Genomic DNA, 14384 nt, shown 5'->3' with positions numbered 1-14384 from the left:
AGATTTAGGTTAGGTATTAGGAAAAACTTTCTAGCTATAAGGGTAGTTAAGCACTGGAATAGTTTCTCAAGAGAGATTGTAGAAGAGGGGTGGGCAAACATTTTGGCCCGAGGGCCACATCTGGGTATGGAAATTGTATGGAGGGCCATAAATGTTCTCAAAATTGGAGTTGGGGTGCGGGAGGGGGTGAGGGCTCTGGCTGGGCGTGCAGGCTCCTGGGTGGGGCCAGAAATGAGGAGTTCAGGTGCAGGAGGGGGCTCTGGGCTGGGGCGGGGGGATGGAGTGCATGGTGAGGGATCCGGCTGAGGGTGCAGGCTCTGGAGTGGGGCTGGGGATGAGGGGTTTGGGGTGTAGGAGGGTGCTCCGGGCTGGGATCGAGGGGTTCAGAGGGTGGGACGGGGATCAGGGCTGGGGCAGGAGGTTGGGGCGCAGGGGGTTGCTCAGGAATGCAGGCTCGGGGCAGCGCTTACTTCAAGCGGCTCCCAGAAGCGTGGCCAAGTGGCTCTGCTTCGCGCTGCCCCATCTGCAGGCGCTGCCCTGCAGCTCCCATTGGCCGTCGTTCCTGGGAAATGGGAGCTGCGGGGGCGGCCCTTGGGGCAGAGGCAGAGTGTGGAGTGGACACCCTGGCTGCCCCTACGCATAGAAGCTGAAGTGGGGACATGCCACTGCTTCCAGAAGCCACACGGAGCGGCCCCCGACCCTGCTCCCTGGCTGGAGCACCTGAGCGGGACAAGCCCCATACCTCGCTCCCCAGCAGGAGCTCGAGGGCTGTATTAAAACGGCTGGTGGGCCAGATGCGGCCCACGGGCCATAGTTTGCCCACCCCTGTTGTAGAATCCCCATCATTGGAGATTTTTTAAGAACAGGCTGGACAAACAGCTGTCAGGGGCAGTCTATGTTTACTTGATCCTGATGCACCGCTGCGGGTGGGCCTTGATTACTTCTCAAGTTCCCTTGCAGCCCTACACTTCTATGTGTAAAATTTTAAAACTCTCATTTAAATTCCTGACCTTTTGATTCTGCTAAAAACCAGATGGTGCCAGTGATATCTTCTCCCCAGTGTGGTGACTTCAGGGAGCCTGTACAACTTATACGTTCTGCTTGATATTATGAAACTGCTGTATCATGTAAGGCCTCTGTGCCTCTGGCCATGCCTACGCTACAGAGCCTCTGGCAGCAGAGGAATGCCAGCACAGCCCCCTAGCATAGACACACTCTACAATGACATATTTTATTCTGGCATATGATCACCACTTCCCTGAATGACATTCGCTACATCAACAGAAGCACTCTTCTGTTGACACAGTTGCATCTATATTGTCAGCACAGCTATGTTGGTGAAGGGTGTATTTTTTTTCACACCCCCTGACATAGATATGCCAGCGTAACTTCTAAGTGAGAACAAAATCTGTGTATCCACCATAGCCAACAAGTATTTTCCTCATCTGGGAGGTACAATGGTGGAACTCAGTGACCATCTATTCGGGATGAAGCACCTCGGGACAATGGGCTTGCTCAAGCTGCTCGTGTCTGAAGCGATGGGGGAAGTGGGGTGAGGTGGGGGTGGAGGGGAAGAAATGGTAGAAGAGAGAGAAGTGACCAAGCAAGAGGTTGCAAAAGCATTAACTGGAGGAAGGCTCCAGGAAATGCACAGGAAGTTTTGGGCAAGAAAGGGGAAGGAGAAAACCAGTCAAGGGGAGGTAGTAAACTGGGCAAGACACTCCAGCTTTCAGAATCCAAGCCGTGCAACGGCCCCGGATACCATGACCCCAGCCCAGAGAACATTCCAGTGTGGTGAGGAAACTGAAAAGGTAAATGCATGAAGGGTTTATTATTTCAATATAGATTATTAGCATGAGAAATACATGAAAAAAGAGCAAAAGCATCGGAGAACCCTGCGCAAAGCGTCTATGAGTTTATAAATCACACCCACCCCGCGGCCCCTTCAGGTGGGGATCTGACAGAGGGTGTGTTCAAGCTGCGGGAGGAGGAGTCTGAGGGCTGTTTCTAGGGGCTGGGCCAGGGAACGCGGGACAGAAGATTGGCTGCTTGAGAATGAGGCCGGAGGCCCTAAGACAGCGGCTCTGGCAAAGCTCTGTTAAGGCTCTAGGGGTTTAAGACACCTGGGGATTCAGCAGCTGGCCCCATCACGGCAAGCTGGTGAGCCGGGGGGGCCCAACTGGACATCGGGCAAGGCTGTCATCATTTAATGGGTTAGGTGTTAAGTTCCGGATTTTAATTTTTCTAACTAAGAGGCTATTGGTAGAGAATGACTTAAGTCCTGGCATTGAATGTTCATGCATGTTCATATTTTCCAAGTGCATATCAAACCTGCAGTGAGAAAGAATGGATCAAAGTCGTGAACAAACCAAGGTTGGAAAGACAGAGCTAGGTGAACGATGTACACTTTACAATCTGGGGCTCTCCTTTGTTATTCCAGTTATGATTTTTGTGTAATGCTCAAGAAGTCCATCGTACCTTATGCAGTCTATCGGGTGTTGCTATTATAACAGCATCCGCAAACCTCTCTCTCTCCAAGGCTACTTTCCAGTCTGAAGAAAAAGAGATTTAAAATAGCGAATCAACTAATGTCTGTAGCTGAGACAGCCTTTATGTTACAAAAGTGAGCAAGTATAAAAAAAGGAAAAATATTATTTCACATTAAAAAGAATAGAACAAACTATTTGTTACTACAGTGCAAGTTTTATATACACCTCTTGAATTAATTCTAGGCTCAATTCCAAGTAGTCTGTTACACTAAAACTGATGTGCACAAGTCCATGGCGCCGGACGAGTTGCATCCGAGAGTGCTGAAGGAATTGGCGGCTGTGATTGCAGAGCCATTGGCCATTATCTTTGAAAACTTGTGGCGAACCGAGGAAGTCCCAGATGACTGGAAAAAGGCTAATGTAGTGCCAATCTTTAAAAAAGGGAAGAAGGAGGATCCTGGGAACTACAGGTCAGTCAGCCTCACCTCAGTCCCCGGAAAAATCATGGAGCAGGTCCTCAAAGAATCAATCCTGAAGCACTTGCATGAGAGGAAAGTGATCAGGAACAGCCAGCATGGATTCACCAAGGGAAGGTCACGCCTGACTAATCTAATCGCCTTTTATGATGAGATTACTGGTTCTGTGGATGAAGGGAAAGCAGTGGATGTATTGTTTCTTGACTTTAGCAAAGCTTTTGACACGGTCTCCCACAGTATTCTTGTCAGCAAGTTAAGGAAGTATGGGCTGGATGAATGCACTATAAGGTGGGTAGAAAGCTGGCTAGATTGTCGGGCTCAACGGGTAGTGATCAATGGCTCCACGTCTGGTTGGCAGCCGGTATCAAGTGGAGTGCCCCAAGGGTCGGTCCTGGGGCCGGTTTTGTTCAATATCTTCATAAATGATCTGGAGGATGGTGTGGATTGCACTCTCAGCAAATTTGCGGATGATACTAAACTGGGAGGAGTGGTAGATACGCTGGAGGGGAGGGATAGGATACAGAAGGACCTAGACAAATTGGAGGATTGGGCCAAAAGAAATCTGATGAGGTTCAATAAGGATAAGTGCAGGGTCCTGCACTTAGGACGGAAGAACCCAATGCACAGCTACAGACTAGGGACCGAATGGCTAGGCAGCAGTTCTGCGGAAAAGGACCTAGGGGTGATAGTGGACGAGAAGCTGGATATGAGTCAGCAGTGTGCCCTTGTTGCCAAGAAGGCCAATGGCATTTTGGGATGTATAAGTAGGGGCATAGCGAGCAGATCGAGGGACGTGATCGTTCCCCTCTATTCGACATTGGTGAGGCCTCATCTGGAGTACTGTGTCCAGTTTTGGGCCCCACACTTCAAGAAGGATGTGGATAAATTGGAGAGAGTCCAGCGAAGGGCAACAAAATTGATTAGGGGTCTGGAACACATGACTTATGAGGAGAGGCTGAGGGAGCTGGGATTGTTTAGCCTGCAGAAGAGAAGAATGAGGGGGGATTTGATAGCTGCTTTCAACTACCTGAAAGGGGGTTCCAAAGAGGATGGCTCTAGACTGTTCTCAATGGTAGCAGGTGACCGAACGAGGAGTAATGGTCTCAAGTTGCAGTGGGGGAGGTTTAGATTGGATATTAGGAAAAACTTTTTCACTAAGAGGGTGGTGAAACACTGGAATGCGTTACCTAGGGAGGTGGTAGAATCTCCTTCCTTAGAGGTTTTTAAGGTCAGGCTTGACAAAGCCCTGGCTGGGATGATTTAACTGGGAATTGGTCCTGCTTCGAGCAGCGGGTTGGACTAGATGACCTTCTGGGGTCCCTTCCAACCCTGATATTCTATGATTCTATGATTCTGTAATTAAGGCTGAGACAGTATTTTAATGCCCCTCTGCATTCACTGAAGTCAATTAAAATAGAATGAGCCTAAGATCCTGTTTCAGATACTTAACTTTCTGAAACAATTAACATGACACATTAAGGGACAAAAGGTTACAGCCCAAAGGAAATTTTTAGAAAGTCTGAATAAATGCTCTGAGCTCTTTTTAAAAATGTTTCACCACATTTCTAAAATGTTTCATTGTGACTTTCTAAAAGTCACAAAATAAAGGACAATTATATTAACGTGGAAAAACAATTATTTTATCAATCAAAACAAAGATTAATATATTTAAATATACACAAAGCCGCTACATGCATGGCTTACTTAATTGCACAGTATCATGTCATACAGGATTACTCTGACATTGCTCTTTAAAGCAAGTGTATTAGACTGAAAAGCCAGTGATAGAATTAGTAACTGTAGGTAGTGGAAATATTCTTTTGCCTATCACTTTTGGAGGCAGATATTCCATTTATGGTATTTTTGTAACACAAATCCACCTCACTTCAGTGTTAGTTTTAGAGGGTTGTGATGATCTACAGTGACTTTTTCCATCTTTTGCACAAACTACTCCTTGTAGTTGATCTATGGAGTACTTGCCCCAGAACGAAATCTGTCCGGCAGTATTCCTGTTATTAGATCTTCACAGGAAGTTCAAAACCTGATACCTATACTACCTAAATTCATAGATGGCAACTCTTAATAGGGATGCAGAAAATAAAAGATGCGTATTAGCTAGTTTCTCCCTTATTTTTGCCAACCGTAGCTTTAATACCTTTATATTTTTGTATGTATTGACCCACTGGGCACCCCCAAAAATAGTATACTTTTGATAAGCAATTCAAAGTGTTCACTGTAGGCCTGTACTTAAATAAAATGGATTTTTAAGACGTGTTTAGATGCTTCTTTTCTACTTAACTTAAAACAACTTCACTTTAGAACTTAAAATTTGGCTTGTATGCAGCTCTTACTGAGAAATACCTATACGTAATTTGCTATATTTGAAGACATTGCTAAACAGAATCAGATGCAGTGAACGTCACATAATGTGGATTCACACAGACTGCATGCACTCTTCCAGATGCACACTGAAATAGGCACAGTTGTGTTATTTCAAAGATCCAACCATCAAAAAAGTTTTTCCCCCTTATACTCCTAACTTCCGTCAGACATACTGAAATGCAGAAAGCCACAATAATCATTACTATGAAGTTCCCACCACTGCAGGTTTGCTTAAATCAAATTCCATCATTTTATCAAGATCTAAAGATTCCCTCACTAAGCAGATCCCAGCCTAAACTCACATACTTTCCTTCAAAACAATAGTTCACTATTTTTATTCAGTACAGTGGAACCCCAATTATCCAATCTTATCCAGATCAGATAACCAAAAATCCAGGTAAACCAGATAATGGCCACCAGGTGCTGACAGCCTGAGCCCCAGCCACTCGGGGGCTGACAGTGGTTGAGTTAATAAGGAGAGCCAGAAAATGGAGTACTCCTGGGGGAATTCTGTGCCACTGCACACACACAGAATTAATGTCCCCTGCAGATTTCTTTGCTTCCCTGCAGAAAAATTATTTCTGACAGGGAAGTAAATGGATGCCACAAGAGAGGTCATGCGCCCCTCCCTGGCAGCATAGGCACATCGTTCAGGCACCCGAAGCAGCTTGCAGAGACGGAAATCACCACTGGGTGTGTCGTGTGTGTACAGGGCTTGGCAGGCATGCATGAAGGAGGAGACATCAATCAATGCCGGGGAGGTTTAGGGGGGCTGGGCGTGTCAGTGAACGAGACTCTGTCCCTCTCGCTCGCTACTGCGGCACACCCGGTACGGGAGGCAGGGCTTTGGGGATATTTCTGAGGCGGTAAGCATGAGGCAGGCACTGTCAGAGCAGAATATAGCAGCCTGCCTGCTTAGTGAATTCCCCCAGGAATATAAAACAGGTGTAAAAGATTTAAAGGTCCTTAACATTGCCAGAGTGGTGTAAAGGAGCTTTTATTGTAAACGACAGTATAGCCTTATAAATGCTTTAGTCAATATAAATGGTATAAATTTTTGAACTGAAAAACGTTCTTATCAAAATGTGCTCCATGAACTGTTTACTATTGACCTTTTTGGCAATGGTGAGTAGCCAATATAAATTTTGATTCTAAAGCCCTCACTTGCACTTCAGTTGCCTATGATATAATTCTGAGCATATGGCTGCACATATTTATTGACTAATAACTAGGAACAAAACTAGCTACATTACTATTAGACAAAGGCAATTTGGAGATTTCCTCCAGTGCTCTCCACTCCTATTCTCCATCTATCGTATTGTAGTTTAAAAAAATTACCAAAATAATTGAAACTCGCGTGATTATATTGCGTTATTTTGACAAATAAAATATGCAGAATTTTAAAATGTGTGCAGAATTTTTAATTTTTTGGTGCAGAATTTTCCCAGGAGTAAATGGAGACTCAGTGAAGCAGGGGTCTACTGTATTTAAAAGGGTTTAGATGTCAGTGGTAGACATCACATTATGGGTTTTATTATTGTTCTCACAGCAAAAACATTTAGCTATTACTGTAGAATAAAATGTCACAAAAGGAAGACTTGAGCAGATTACCTAAATATGGCAATAGTGGTTGTTTCTATGATCCACTATAAGTAATTTTGCTCTAACATGTACAGTCACCAAGGGAACATCATCCTTCTGAAGATGAGAAGTTATAGTTTTTTTAAACCATGTCAAGACTGCTCAAAGCCCTGAATGGGCATTTTTTGATTTTTTTTTAAAAATACAAAATAAAATTATATTCCATAAATACAAACCCCAGATGTATGTCCTAAAAGGCTCCCCATATAAACTAATATTAGTGTTTGGATATATAGAAATATATTTCATTAATTTAGTCTTTCATAATATGGCTTATAGAACAAGACAGTGAGGCAAATATTACCATTAAATACATTTTTCTTGTCAATGCAGTGAATCTTCTGAAGGTCATTTCTAGCAAAAGCATGAGGATCTGCAACTCCAACTACCTAAAAAAAGAAGAACATTGTTATGTTCTGCAAAGGGCTGTGGGAGAGTCAATACCAGAAAAATGTTAACAAAAGAATTCAGAGAACAGCAACAAAGTGATTAGGCAGATGAAGACATTGACTAAGGTGAAAATATTCCAGGAACTAAGTACAACCTGGTTTAACAGCTATATGGGAAGAGGATAATCATTTACAAGTAAAATAGGGTTTACACATAAAGGAGGAAGACGAATTATTTAGGACAGCATAATTAAGATTACATACAAAAAGCCAAGTTCGTGGTTATAAAGTTAAACACCCAAAAGTTAGTAAATGCCAGATTTACAGTCACCCATGAAACCTTAATTTGGCTCCCCTATGCATCTATCTTGTGCAGTGGTTACTCCTGGGGGAATTCTGTGCCAAAAATTTAAAAATTATGTACATAATATTTGAAAATTCTGCAAAAGTCTGCATATCTTATTTGTGAAAATAACACAATATAATCATGCCAGTTTCAATTATTTTGGTAATTTATTTCTAAATATCTGTCAGCAAGTATGTCTGTAACAATACAGACACCCCCCCCAAAAAAAAGATTTTGGTAATTTTTTTTTTTTAACAAATAGATTCCTTTCTAGACATATTAATACAGAACTTTGTGTAATTCATTTAAATTACAATACAGAACTGTATTTCCTGCACCTGTCAGAAGCAGTGAAAAGGCTTGGGGGAGTCAGAGGGAGGAGCAGAGGGAGGGGGAAGGAGCCTAGGAGTGAACCTAGCGGGTGTTGGGTGTGATGGGTGTTTGGGGGGATGGAGGCTGGGATTGTTGGGGAGTTGGGAAGTCTCCCCCATGCAGATCCTGGCTGACCTCAAGCCTCTCCCATTCAGTCAGCCACGTCTGCCCTTGTCCCTGCACCCCCATCGGTCTCAGCAGCCCTCCCCGCCCCATCCCCAGGCTCAACGCTGTCAGCCCACTAGCTCCTGAGCCCATTCCCCAGTCTGTCCCCCCCCCCAGCTATTCCAAACCCCAGTCTGTGATCCCCCAGCAGTCCTGTGTTCCCCACTCTGCCCTAACCTGGTTCCGCAGGCAGGGTGCTGTGATCAACTTCTACTCCTGAAGGAATTCTGCACCATTGAGCATAGAATTTTGTATTTTCCTGCATAAAATATATTTTGCCTAAGAAGTGCTGCAGTCCTGCCTTTTGCCCACCAGAAGCTGCTCTGGCACCAGACCAGCCAGCATGAATGCAGCCAGCTGTTCGGCTCCACAATGGCTTCTGGTGGGCAAAAGGCAAAACTGCAGCACTTCTGAGGTAAAATGTACTTTATGCAGGAAAATACACAATTATATGAGACAGAGGAATTCTGCATGTCCGCTGATGCGCAGAATTCCCTCAGGAGTAAGTGATGGAGACAGGTATCCTACGATAATAGCGTGCTATCATCGTAGTTAAAGATCAGAATGCATACACACAAGGGGGACAAATGAAGGTTGCCGAGGCAGCCATAGGCCTGGGATTTTTTTAACATCTGAGCGCATAACTTGGCAACCTAAAGAGTTCCCTCCTTCCCTGTATGTAAATACATAAGGTATTTTTAAAAGGTAAAAACAAATTCTGTTATGTACAACTGCATAATCATCAATAGGATTTGAACCCTGAACCTTAGCCACCCCACTCTCCTATGCATCCGATGAAGTGAGCTGTAGCTCACGAAAGCTTATGCTCAAATAAATTGGTTAGTCTCTAAGGTGCCACAAGTACTCCTTTTCTTTTTGCGAATACAGACTAACACGGCTGTTACTCTGAAACCTGTCAGAGTACACTTATAAACTTTGCAGATGATACCAAGCTGGGAGGGGTTGCAAGTGCTTTGGAGGATAGGATTAAAATTCAAAATGATCTGGACAAACTGGAGAAATGGTCTGAAGTAAATAGGATGAAATTCAATAACGATAAATGCAAAGTACTCCATTTCAGAGGGAACAATCAGTTGCACACATACAAAATGGGAAATGACTGCCTAGGGAGGAGTACCGCGGAAAGGGATCTGGGGCTCACAGTGGACCACAAGCTAAATATGAGTCAACAATGTGACACTGTTACAAAAAAAGCAAACATCTTTCTGGCATGTAATAGCAGGAGTGTTGTAAGCAAGACACGAGAAGTAATTCTTCTGCTCTACTCCATGCTGATTAGGCCTCAACTGGAGTATTGTGTCCACTTCTAGGCACCACATTTCAGGAAGGATGTGGACAAATTGGAGAGAGCCCAGAGAAGTGGAACAAAAATGATTAAAGGTCTAGAAAACATGACCTATGAGGGAAGACTGAAAAAATTGGGCTTGTTTATTCTGGAAAAGACAAGACTGAGAGGGGACATGGTAACAGTCTTCAAGTATGTAAAAGCTTGTTACAAGGAGGAGGAAGAAAATTTGTTTTTCTTAACCTCTGATGATAGGACAAGAAACAATGGGCTTAAATTGCAGCAAGGGAGGTTAGGTTGGACATTAGGAAACACTTCCTAACTGTCAGGGTGGTTAAGCACTGGAATAAATTGTCTAGGGAGATTGTTGAATCTCCATCATTGGAGATTTTTAAGAGCAGGTGTCAAGGTTCCTTCCCCACTCTGAACTCTAGGGTACAGATGTGGGGACCTGCATGAAAACCTCCTAAGCTTACTTTTACCAGCTTAGGTTAAAACTTCCCCAAGGTACAAACTATTTTACCTTTTGTCCTTGGACTTTCGCTGCCACCACCAAACGTCTAACCAGTTTTATTTTATTAGGAAAGAGCCATTTCGAAACGTCTTTCCCCCCAAAATCCTTACCAAAACCTTGCACCCCCCTTCCTGGGGAAGGTTTGATAAAAATCCTCACCAATTTGCCTAGGTGACCACAGACCCAAACTCTTGGATCTTAAGAACAACGAAAAAAGCATTCAGTTTCTTAAAAAAAGAATTTTAATCGAAGAAAAAGTAAAAAGAATCACCTCTGTAAAATCAGGATGGTAAATACCTTACATGAGGTATGAGGGGAAAGCAGCGGACGTGTTGTTCCTTGACTTTAGCAAAGCTTTTGACACGTCTCCCACAGTATTCTTGCCAGCAACCTAAAGAAGTATGGGCTGGATGAATGGACTATAAGGTGGATAGAAAGTGGGCTAGATTGTTGGGCTCAACGGGTAGTGATCAATGGCTCCATGTCTAGTTGGCAGCCAGTATCAAGTGGAGTGCCCCAAGGGTCGGTCCTCTGGCCGGTTTTGTTCAATATCTTCATTAATGATCTGGAGGATGGTGTGGATTGCACCCTCAGCAAGTTTGCAGATGACACTAAACTGGGAGGAGAGGTAGATATGCTGGAGGGTAGGGATAGGATACAGAGGGCCCTAGACAAATGAGAGGATTGGGCCAAAAGAAATCTGATGAGGTTCAACAAGGACAAGTGCAGAGTCCTGCACTTAGGACGGAAGAATCCCATGCACCGCTACAGACTAGGGACCGAATGGCTCGGCAGCAGTTCTGCAGAAAAGGACCTAGGGGTTACAGTGGACTAGAAGCTGGATAGGAGTCAACAGTGTGCCCTTGTTGCCAAGAAGGCCAATGGCATTTTGGGATGTATAAGTAGGGGCATTGCCAGCAGATCGAGGGACGAGATCGTTCCCCTCTGTTCAGCATTGGTGAGGCCTCCTCTGGAGTACTGTGTCCAGTTTTGGGTCCCACACTATAAGAAGGATGTGGAAAAATTGGAAAGAGTCCAGCAGAGGGCAACAAAAATGATTAGGGGGCTGGAATACATGATTTATGAGGAGAGACTGAGGGAACTGGGGATGTTTAGTCTGCAGAAGAGAAGAATGAGGGGGGATTTGATAGCTGCTTTCAACTACTGGAAAGGGAGTTGAAAGGGAGTTTAAAGAGGATGGATCTAGACTGTTCTTAGTGGTAGCTGATGACAGAACAAGGAGTAATGGTCTCAAGTTGCAGTGGGGGAGGTTTAGGTTGTATATTAGGAAAAACTTTTTCACTAGGAGGGTAGTGAAACACTGGAATGCGTTACCTAGGGAGGTGGTGGAATCTCCTACCTTAGATATTTTTAAGGTCAGGCTTGACAAAGCCCTGGCTGGGACGATTTAGTTAGGGATTGGTCCTGCTTTGAGCAGGGGGTTGGACTAGATGACCTCCTGAGGTCCCTTCCAACCCTGATATTCTATGATTCTACAGGGTAATTAGATCCAAAACATAGAGAATCCCTCTAGGCAAAACCTTAAGTTACAAAAAGACACAAAACCAGGACTATACATTCCATTCAGCACAGCTTATTTTCTCAGCCATTTAAAGAAATCAGAATCTAACGCATATCTAGCTAGATTACTTACTAAGTTCTAAGACTCCATTCCTGTTCTGTCCCCAGCAAAAGCATCACACAGACAGACCCAGACCCTTTGTTTCTCCCCCCCTCCAGCTTTGAAAGTATCTTGTCTCTTCATTGGTCATTTTGGTCAGGTGCCAGCGAGGTTATCCTAGCTTCTTAACCCTTTACAGGTGAAAGGGCTTTTCCCCTGGCCAGGAGGGATTTTAAAGGTGTTTACCCTTCCCTTTATATTTATGACAGCAGGTTAGACAAACACCTGTCAGGAGTGGTCTAGATAATACTTAGTCCTGCCACGAGTGCAGGGAACTAGATGACCTCTTAAGGTCCTTTCCAGTTCTATGATTCGATGGGCCACCGGAGTGAACCCTGAGAACGAGGTGTTGGAGGAGGAAGTAGGAGGAAGAGAATGAAATACAGGCAACCGGGGGATCCAGTGTTGCAGTGAGCCAGGACCTCTTTTTGACTCCAGAGCATTTGAGCCAGTCCATACAGTCCAGCACAAGTAAGCCTGAGGCAGGGAAAGGAACAGCTGCTAAGTGTGCCATTTGCTTTGATATTGCAGGGACACATCTGTTCATTTACCCTTTTTTAATCGTGTTAAAAGAGGTAGTGAAATAACCAATTGAGGTAGAGTCTTGATCTGCTTCTCACTTCCCTGTATAGCTAGGCACAAGGTGTGATGCTGTATGGGATCTGGGGGACACTTTAGGATATTATTCATACCAATATTATAAAATTGCAATGAGTTATGCCAGATATGCCATGTAAAATATCTGCAAAAATGTTATAATTTGCCAGATATGAGAATCTCATTTATGTGTTTGTATCACCTTTGTATTTTGGGTTACAGATAAGTATGTATGTCTGTATTACAAAACTTGTGCTATGCTTCTGGGTGATAGCCCCAGGCAGTTTGGCACCAGCACTGCCTAGCTTGCTTGATAGCCCATTAAGGACCATCAGTTTATACAACTGACCCATTGAGAGAAGGCAGATACCCTTATGACTCAGCAAGGCATGCAGGGACCTGCTGATGGACAGAACTCTAAGGCTTTCAAGCCATGTGCTAGGCAGCTTGTGTTTAAAACAAAGGAAGCACAGGCCGCATGGCAAAAGACTATAAAAGGCAGCTGCATCTTCTCCATTTTGTCTTTGTTCCTGCTTCTTACCTCTTCTACAAACTGAAGCTCTGAACAAAGAACCAAGTCGTGGATGTGTTCCAGAGGGACTTTCAAGCCAGCAAACTCACCAATACTGCTAGGAACCTGACACAAAGCCTTCAAAGTGCATGTATGTATGTGACTGTTTTACCATTTAACAACTCTCTTCTTGTTATTTTTTCTTTATAATAAACCTTTAGTTTTAGACACTAAAGGATTGGTTGGCAGCATAGTATTTTGAGTAAGCTCCAAACCTATACTGACCTGGTAATGTGTCTGACCCTTTGGGGTCAGAAGAACATTTTGTATATGTGTACAGAGTTTAAAATAACTTCTCGCTGTACTGGACCTAGGTGCTGACTTGGAGCCAGAAAACTGGAATGCAATAAAGGGGTGTCAAGGTTCCTTCCCCACTCTGAACTCTAGGGTACAGATGTGGGGACCTGCATGAAAACCCCCTAAGCTTATTTTTACCAGCTTAGGTTAAAACTTCCCCAAGGTACAAACTATTTTACCTTTTGCCCTTGGAGTTTTTTGCTGCCACCACCAAGCATTTAACAAATATATAACAGGGAAAGAGCCCGCTGGGAAACGTCTTTCCCCCCAAAATCCTCCCCAAACCCTACACCCCCTTTCTTGGGGAAGGCTTCATAAAAATCCTCACCAATTTGCATAAGTGAACACAGACCCAAAACCCTTAGATCTTAAGAACAATGAAAAAGCAATCAGGTTCTTAAAAGAAGAATTTTAATAGAAGAAAAAGTAAAAAGAATCACCCCTGTAAAATCAGGATGGTAAATACCTTACAGGATAATTAGATTCAACACACACAGAATCCCTCTAGGCAAAACCTTAAGTTACAAAAAGACACAAAAACAGGAATATACATTCCATTCAGCACAGCTTATTTTCTCAGCCATTTAAAGAAATCAGAATCTAACACATACCTAGCTAGATTACTTACTAAGGTCTAAGACTCCATTCCTTTTCTGTTCCCGGCAAAAGCATCATACAGAGAGAATCTTTGTTTCTCCCCCCCTCCAGCTTTGAAAATATCTTGTCTCTTCATTGGTCATTTTGGTCAGGTGCCAGCGAGGTTATCCTAACTTCTTAACCCTTTACAGGTGAAAGGGTTTTTCCTCTGGCCAGGAGGGATTTTAAAGGTGTTTACCCTTCCCTTTATATTTATGACAAGGGCACTGTGCGGTTTCTTTTTTGCTTCTTGATAACCAGTGTGAGGGATCGGAAGCACAGTTTGTGTGACTGGTTGGGAAGTTTAACTTCAGTGTTACCCACCAGTCTTGGGAGTATCTGCTCTCCCTTTTGCAGCCTGCCCTAACCTTAGCATTTCCAGTGAGGGCTACCCCAGGCCACAGAGAGATCCCTGTGGAACAGTTTGTATGTGCACTCGGATGTCCCGTGAATCCTCCATAGAGATCTCGAGGAAACTTTCCCAGAGGTAGTCTGCAATCCTCTGCCAAAGGTTCCTGGGGA

At 44.0% G+C, this 14384-nt stretch overlaps 1 protein-coding gene across 12 annotated transcripts in view; it reads right to left on the bottom strand.

Moving 5' to 3' along the window:
* Positions 1-14384, bottom strand: part of LOC125644672 (2,7-anhydro-N-acetylneuraminate hydratase) — a 58133-nt gene that overhangs the window by 40070 nt on the left and 3679 nt on the right. For 8 of the 12 annotated variants that reach the window (XM_048868972.2, XM_048868970.2, XM_075118209.1 and 5 more), the window contains 2 exons: positions 7293-7377; positions 2479-2552 (listed from right to left, as the gene is read on the bottom strand). In XM_048868972.2, the coding sequence (XP_048724929.2) occupies positions 2479-2552; positions 7293-7377 (159 nt within the window). Of the gene's footprint in view, positions 1-2478; positions 2553-7292; positions 7378-13692; positions 13742-14384 lie in introns of all 12 variants that reach the window. The other 4 variants (XM_048868978.2, XM_048868977.2, XM_048868980.2 and 1 more) reach the window with 2 other exon arrangements.

This window comes from Caretta caretta, chromosome 11 (assembly GCF_965140235.1).
Source record: "Caretta caretta isolate rCarCar2 chromosome 11, rCarCar1.hap1, whole genome shotgun sequence".
NCBI classification, from domain to species: Eukaryota; Metazoa; Chordata; order Testudines; family Cheloniidae; genus Caretta; species Caretta caretta.
This window is presented reverse-complemented; position numbering and strand designations above follow the sequence as displayed.